The 8696-nt window shown below is 46.8% G+C and overlaps 1 protein-coding gene across 1 annotated transcript; it reads right to left on the bottom strand.

Moving 5' to 3' along the window:
• Positions 1-3787: 3787 nt before the first annotated feature.
• On the bottom strand, positions 3788-4787 carry LOC124696985 (mitogen-activated protein kinase kinase 9-like). The gene has a single exon (XM_047229639.1). It carries the CDS (start codon positions 4775-4777, stop codon positions 3788-3790), a length of 990 nt encoding a protein of 329 aa, XP_047085595.1. The 5' UTR covers positions 4778-4787.
• Positions 4788-8696: the final 3909 nt, after the last annotated feature.

The following is an 8696-nucleotide window of genomic DNA, read 5'->3' on the forward strand; positions in this document are numbered from 1 at the left end:
GGCGCTCCCGGCCGGCGCGCCACTCGTCGAACTTGGGCCCGCTCATCGTCTTCATCGGCGGATCCTCGTTGTGCCGGCGCCCGCCCGCCGCGAAGTCAACGAGCTTCGGCGGGACGTACGCGCGCGCCGGCGTACTCCGGAGCCGCACGCCGGCTCCCGGACGGCGGATCTCTTGCATTGGCGCCGCCACGCATCATCCACGTTGTCCCGGCGAGCGGGATCGCTTCGATCCGCTCGCCGGCGAGGCGTGCTTGCGGCGGCGGGCGTCCATGCCGGATCTGGGGTGGAATGCGGCGCGGGGGAGTGAGGAATTGCTCGCCGGAGCTAAGTACGGAGGCGGCGGCGCACGGCGGAGCTAGGGTTGCGAGACACCTCACTCGCATCTGCGCCCAGTATAAGTACGGGGCGACGGGGCCGATTTCCTGGGCCCCGTATTCCGCCGAAACGGGCCGGCCCGAATACGGGGCCTGCTAGACCCCCCAAATCGCGCCTGCCCCGTATCCCGCCGGAATTTTACGGGGTGGGCGGGTTATACGGGGCCTGTTAGACATGCTCTAACTTTGCATTGCATCTGAAATTAAAATCATGGGAAAATATCTGTTTTTATTTACAGGTCCATGCTTTGATTTTTTCAGTTGTCTTCGGACAATTACATGATTGTGTCATGAAAATCGAAAGAGTTTAAAAACCTTAAAAACATTGCTCATTTTTTGTTAGACTTTATTTTGTAATCTCTTAAAACTAGCATGTACTATTTGCTCTATAAATACGTAGGATCCCACTTGATACCGAAGTGTACGTCTGGTGGTTGAGCTCAAGATGATACGATAAATAAACTAACCAATCATTGATCTTTCAAAGTGTAGATACGCTGACAAGACGAGAATGAAGAAGGATTTGGACGACAGCGCACCATTTGCACGCACGCGTTCGGTGTGCCGGTGAGCGGGTGACATCCATTGCGCGCGCGTTTAGGCAATTGCAGATTTTGTTTAGCTCACCGACTACCTAAGCGAAATCAGGTGTACGCGCAAACAGTACTGTCCTGTCCATCTGAATGAAAACAATTATCGTCCTCGCGGTCGTTAGGACTACGTTATCCACACAAGTGCTGGATTTCGAGTACCTTTTGTTCTGTTCTGGGTTTAATCAGTGGGACGGATCACTAATCTGGTAGTAGTAGTATCGTCTAGCGCACGATGATCTCGGGACATCTCAACAGTTCTGTACATGCTCCACGTAACGCACAATTAGCATATGCTCGCCGGACATGGAGGAGCACAAGTTCCAGAAAAATCCACCATGATGTGTTGTCTAAGCAGAAATGCCCATGTCATGACAAAATTTCATCGAGGAGCCCATGTCATGACCATCGATCTTTTATCTAGCAGAAATGCCCGTCTACCTTAACATAATCTTCTTTCGAGGTAACAGCGGCAGTCGTTCGATTGGATAGAAGAGAGTGATCCAGTTTATAAAAACACCATACAAACTATACATTTGTTCGCTTTATAAGGAAAATGAGGTAAAAAAAACACGCTAGCGAGGAGGCACACAACACATCCACCGAAGAGCACAAACACACACACATCTAGCTTCGGAAGTCCACCGCCCCGAATTACACCGTTCGGTGCCCTAGCTGCACACAAGGCATAAAACCGCACGACCCAGCCATCATGTAGCCCTCGCTTTCCAGTCGACCGTCCACAGATTTAGAGCCGCCGCCACGACATAGCAGGTAGGACGACCTTCGCATTACCCAAGATCAAGCACATCGGCGTCGCACACACAAGAAGCGTACCCAAGACACAAGTCATGCATGTTCGTGATTGATGAGATCACTCGCCTTGCTTCAACGCGAACATGGTGTCTCCTGAAAATAACATTCCATTTTAACGAGATAGTTTTTGATCCGCGTTTAGTTATTAGTTGGGATGTATGCAACCATCTGAGTATAAGTTGGTTCTCTAGCTTAAGGCAAATTGCAACGCGAAACAAAGATGACTTGTACCTTACAAGGAACAATAAAAAATGACAATTCACAAGTACTCGAGAGGAACAACAATGCCATCATATCATATCATCGAAAGTATAAATGTCATAAATATAGTTCATGCAGGTGTAGGGGCAGATTATCATCGATACGGAAGCTACCGCCTACCGTTTGATCTTACTTTTGATGATAATGATCTGGGGCATCAGGGTGCTCTTTTCAGGGAGGCCAAGTCTTAAGCTCTCTTATTTATGTTGGGGATTCTGCAGTTTTTGTTCTCTCTGGCATGGTCAAAACGATTTTTGTTTCTGATACAAAAAAAAATCAATATGTTGCAAGTGTTGTTCTTATTTATCAACTCGTTGTGGATCTATGTTTTAGTACAGTGCTCATAATACAAGGTGTTAGATGCAACATGACGATATTGGAGTAACTTACGAGAGACTTTATGTTCCGGTCTAGATGACAAACTTGGTGTTGTTTAATTTCACACATGACATTCCACATTTTCTCTTGACCCTTATATGAGCTTGTTAGCGCAAAGATTCGAGTTGTGTGCGTGAGGTATGCATAGAAGCGAACTAATAAGGTTCTGCGACTCAAGGAACCTATATGGCTTGCCATGCCCTATGTGCTGATATTATGATTACGGCTTGCAACAAGTAAAATATCATTAATTTTTGTTTAATTATAGATACAAATATCATCAATTTTGTTGCAAGAAAAAGGATACATGCCATTATCCTTTTTTAGGGTTTATAGCTTCTTTTATTGGACAATCAACATCGGTATAATAGTAATGTCTGGTGATATAAGGAGCCACAGGTGGCAAGCATGATCAAGAGAAATAAAGCTAGGGGCTAACTTATCTAGTTAGACTCAATGAGGAACCGGGCAGTAGCCCAACGGTTAGGGTCATGGTGGCGTACCCAACGAATAGAGTTTCCTCCCATCTTAAGGAGCACCTCTTCTATAAAAGTAAATAAAGAAATGTGCAAATGAGGGCTAGTCCTGATTGTTCTTGTTATTAATTTTCAGGCTCAATTTGTGGATGTTAAGTTACTTATGGCAGAATATCTATAGAATTGAAGAAAGTTGGGTTTAGCTTGAAAGAAAAAGTTAGTTTGTCAAACTACAAATAGGAAAACCTTGGTAACATGATTAGGCCAAGTGCCAAACGTAGAGCCTTGTGAGGAAAATCTTTGCTCACTCCACCTAGTTTTTTTCTGCTACGCCTAACAAAAGCTGTTTCGAAATTGTAACTAAATGGTACATCCATAGGAAACAAGAAGATCGCATCTGAAAAGCCCTTGCAATACCAACTAAACATATGATCGCAATACTTTGAGCAAGATATGCCAATGTCTCATCGTGCATTGCCTGTTTCTTGTACGTTTGTGTATGTGCCCCCTTCGTCTTTTAACATACGTTTGCTGACATATGATCTTAGTTGTCGATAGGAACAAAGATTTTATAGGTTTATATAGCTCGAGAAATTTCCTTGCGCATCACAGATCGTTGAGATAACCGTTCCATTAACCCCTTATGTATAGCTCATCAGGAAGAAGATTCCCTTTCTCAAAATTGTCTCTTGCAAGTTGCAATTATCGATCGTAGAAACCAAGTAACAAACGAAGGAATCCTCGGATGGCAGGAAAAGAAGAAGAAAAACGCACACACGGGACAGGATATTCCCTCCGCGTGGCGAAGATTATGTACACATCATCAGCTAGGATGGATCGATGGGCACCTAATAATTAATTAACTGTCCTAGTTAGCCGGCGGTCAGTTTGGCTATTGGTCGCCGAGCTCGGCCGCCTCGGCGACGAGCGCGGCGAGGGATCGCTGCGCCTCGTCCGCGTCCTTACCGGCGATGAACGGGTGCAAGAGCAGCTCTGCGACGGACGCGCGCTGCCCGGCCTTCTTCTCGAGGCACCTTGCCACGAAGTCCCGGAAGTCCTCGGACGCGGCGGCGGGCGCCTCGGGCGCGTCCCCGAAGCAGATGGCACACATGAGCGCGGACCAGTCGGGGCGCTGGCCGGCGGGGAGGAGCGGGAAGTGGCCGAGGTAGAGCTCGAGGACGGCGACGCCGAGGCTCCACACATCCGCGGCGTAGGGGTCGTAGTCGCCGGAGTATGCGTCGGGGTGGAACCGCTCGGGCGACATGTACGCGGCCGTGCCGACGTAGGACGCGCAGGGGTCGAGCCGGCGCCGGAGCACCTTGCCGGCCCCGAAGTCCGCGATCTTGACCTCGCCGGCGGCCCCGACGAGGATGTTGGCGGGCTTGAGGTCGCGGTGCACGACGCGGAGCGCGTGCAGCGCGTCGAGGCCGAGGAGGGCCTGGCGGGCGACGGCGGCGATGGGGCGCTCGGGCATGGCGCGGCCGAGCCGGCGGAGGAGGCCCGAGAGGGAGCCGCCGGGGAGGAGCTCGAGGGCGAGCGCGGCGGGTTGGTGCGTGGCCGGGGACGGGATGACGGCGTGCAGGCGCACGACGTGCGGCGCGCCGGTCGCGAGGATGAGGATCTCGGCCTCGCGGGCCGCCGAGGGGTCCTCGGCGGTGAAGAGCTTGAGCGCGTAGGGGTGGGACGTGCGGCGGTGGCGCGCCTTGTAGACGGTGCCGCCGTTGCCCTGGCCCAGGAGGGAGATGCGCTCGTAGTCGGAGAGGCGGGGCGCGTCGGTTGGCGGTGGGGCGGCGGCGGGCGGGGCGGGTGGCGGGCGAAGAGCGAAGTGGTCGAGCGGGAGGGTGAGGTGCGGTAGCTGGCGGCGCTGGCGGACGAGAGCCATGGATGGTTGGTGTTGGAGTAGCGGAGGGAGAAGAGGTGAGGTGAGCTCCGGGGACAAGTGACTAATGATAGAGGCGGAGCAGCTGGTTTATATTGAGCTGGGCGGGGAGTGTGGGAAGGAGGAAGGCGACGGGTGGGCGCGAGTGGAGTTCGGGTGGAAGCACCGGCGGATGAGTTGAGTTCAGTTGGATCTCCATTTCTCGTGTGCGTCTGCTGTGCTACGCCCTTCTTCTGCGGCTTGTCATCTTGCACGAATGGTGCAGAGCATATTGCCATCGCGGATACGGCGACAGTCGCTAGTTTATCTGGTAGCATCTCGTTTTGTTGCCTCTCCGGAATTTTGTGTGTAAATATGACATTAATTAGTGTTTTAGTCGAGGTTGTGGGTTGTGTATCGAAAATTCAATTCGGCTCCTGGATAACATATGCTCGCTCTATCAAAAAAAAAAATTGAAATTTTTTGATAGAAAATTCTACAAGTACATCTCCATAATATATGTGCGGTTATTTAGTTTCACGGAAAAAAATATTTTTTAAGGTCTATGTAAAAACGAGGAAATTTATCTTGTGAAAAGACTTATTTTTTGCATGAATGATGCAGGACAGATTGCCTTCGCGGATTTGGCGACAGTCCCTACTTTATCTGGTAGCATCTCGTTCTGTTGCCTCTCGGGAATTTTGTGTGTAGATATGTCATTACTTAGTGTTTTAGTAGACGCTGGGCATAAGATGTGCGTTGTGTATCGGAAATTCAATTTGGCTTCCCGGTGTATATGCTTCCTATATAAAAAATATCTTTATCGAAATATTTTGACAAAATATTCTACATATACATCTTCATAATATAAATGCGTTCTGGAAATTTCCCGAGAAACGATTTTTTTTATCTATGTACGAAAGAGAAAATTTATCTTGTGAAAAGCCTTATTTTAAGCACCGATTTTTTTTTTCTTTTTACACATATCACACAACAAATCGATTTTTCATGAACAAATATGGCGTTGGATTTTGAACCAAATGTGGATATAAAAATGGTTATATTCTTATATAAATTATGTTAGCATGTTTTAGTAATTCCATCCCGATATGCCAGTTACTCAACCAAAAATACTAATAAAGTGGTCAAATGTATTTTTTCTATGATTGAACTTGAAATAAAGGAGTGCTAATTATACAGTTGACTCTCTACACTATTCAAGTCTATTATTCCACTATTTGTATCCATTCCGAATTGAGAAAACATTTGATCCACATTCATATTTGACAACATCTGTATGTGTTTTGATGACATGAAAACAGATATGGGAAGGGCCCTAATTGTTATTACCAAAATTGATGTAGAACCCTGCGTTTTCAACTCCTTTTCGGTTTTGTTTTGCTATTACCAAATTCGACTAAAGTGCATGCCCTGGATTATCATCCTAGAGACTATCCGAAGACAAAGCGAGGCACGGGCAACAACTCGAACATCCCAGAAGGAACCAACTGACAAAAATCACTTGTAACCAGCTCCGCTCGCTACCAACATCATCGCCAAACAATATGTCACTTTAGTTGGATTATTGTGAATAAATGATGCCCTCGATAGCCGGGTCCAAGGTTTCTCCCTCGAGTTGTTCCGAATAGAGAATTCCTTCAAGAAGGTCACGATGTCCACGAAGAAGTTGTTGCTGGCTCTAGCCATGACAGCGGTCGGGTTTTCGCCCGACTATGCCTTCAAAAGTTGCATACAAGTGACTTTCGCATATCTTCACCGATGTACGCGGTATGTTGTGTAGGTGACGTTTGCAAGAAGTGTATGGTTAAGATGTGTGCATCAAAATATCTTTTGGTTCTCCGAATGGATTGCCGATCGTGACAATATCTATAACTGGATTACCAAAATGTTTGCTTTTGAAAAAAGTTTACGGTCTACACACTAGAAATTGATCTGATACATGCCAAATTCTGGGTTAGGACCGACGGAAAATCCTAACAAACACTGTTTGTTCTTTATTACACGCACTCTGGAAGCAAACATTTTGCACGTGCGATATAGCTCGCTTTTTTTTATTTGGAGATATGCAGTAGCCCAGTAAATTATAACATATGGAGTAGCTAAAGTGGGCAGCGCACGCAATTTAGGTAGCCCAGGCAGGCGCATAATCTTGTCCTTTAGCTCCAAATGGCCCTTTCTTCTTCGCTGGAGATCTAGCTCCAGGTTCACGTGGACGTGGGTATAGGCACACATGGCGATAGGAACCAGGAAGGATCTTTCGCCATCGCGCCAACCAAAATTAGGCCCCATTTGTTTCCGCTTTTCAGGTGGGCGGTTTAATTATGATAAGCGCAGTGGAGTGGAGCCGGCGATCGCTCGCCGGAGGTATGTGAACGAACCGAGGAGGAAAGGTGAGCGAATCTAGACTAGAAAGGAAACGTGCCCGGAACCGATGGGGACAAAGAGGGCTTGAGGATCGAGGAAGAGGATGAGAAGCTTCGAAAGTTTCCAGCTTGAGCCGTCGCGTGGCACTTGCTGGACGGGTGTCCCACCCCACCCGGCTGCAATTTGCTCCACGAGAGGGAGAGGCCAGCGCGCCGGAGGTGACGCACCGGCGCTCGCCAGCGTCTGGAATTCCATTGGCTGCCTGTGGCGTCACATGAGAGCGTTTAAGTTTCTGTTTGTTTGTGTGGAAATTTTCGGTTGGTTTAGCGCCACGGGACAGGTTGCAACATGGAAAGAGATTTGCCTAGATGTATTATACTGTATATGGATTTTATTGCTGGTTACGTTGCAGGTCGCAAGTTGGACAGAGACGCTTGGATAGATTTCATCACTTCCTCGTTTGGGATATTCTTGAGTCACTTCCAAGTGCACCAAAGAATCGTAATGCAAATTGTTCTAAGAATGGTATTGCGTGTGTTAAGCTCGACAAATGTCAAAACATTGACATTTCTCTCATGGTAACTACCGATCTTCGGTAACCTCCTCTGGCTATTCTTTTGTCTCATGCCTTCTTACACCATTAGAAGAGACATGTGTCATCTTTCTTAGCAGTTCCTCTTTCAGCGCGTACTTGCCATAAAATATGAACCATTAGTCCAGCCCAATTTGAACATCCTTGACAAACAATGTAAGAGAATAAATAATAGAATAAATTCAGGTGCGCACACTTGCTATATCCTAGCAAAAAGCAAGTTTCTTTACAGAATCTTGAAAAAACATATTGAATCACACGGATATGAAGTTGAAACTTACACATACAATTTCTTAAAATAATATGACCACATGCTTGAAAATGAGAAAACAAAGTTACTACGGAGTACTACATTTTATAAGGTTGAAAACTTAAACTCATTTCCTAAGTATTTAGGTAAGCTCCAGAACTGGATCCTGGCCGGTGTGACGTAGAGACAAAGAGGCATGAGGCTTAAATATGCCTATTGATCCAGCGTGCCTAGGTTTTTCAAGTTTTCTAAGAGCAAGTACAATAATGTTTAGTAGCTGGCTACAAGGATTAAAATAATATATTTGTGTCTAGTTGGATGAGAGAGAATAGGAGAGAGAATGTGAGTGGGCTCTTATGCAAGAGTTAGCTCTAGCACGTGCTCCTAGGCAAGATGTGTGAGTGAAAGGTGGATCATCCATTGAAAAGTTGTACATTCTTATAGCCAACTATTGTACTTATTAGCTACATGTTAACTATAGATGACATGGCATCTTGCTTATAGCCAACAATCGGCTATACTATTGGAGTTGTTCTAAGAGATACTGAGTAGAAGTACTCTCTCTGTTGGGAAATAAACGACTCAACTCTTCTAGATATATGACAGAGAAAAGTAATGCCAAGTATTCTAACAAGAGTATTGCGAGTGTTAAGCTCAACAAGTGTCAAAACATTGACATTTCTCTCATGGTAACTATCGATGTTTTGTAACCTCCT

Source organism: Lolium rigidum, chromosome 3 (assembly GCF_022539505.1).
Source record: "Lolium rigidum isolate FL_2022 chromosome 3, APGP_CSIRO_Lrig_0.1, whole genome shotgun sequence".
NCBI lineage: Eukaryota > Viridiplantae > Streptophyta > Magnoliopsida > Poales > Poaceae > Lolium > Lolium rigidum.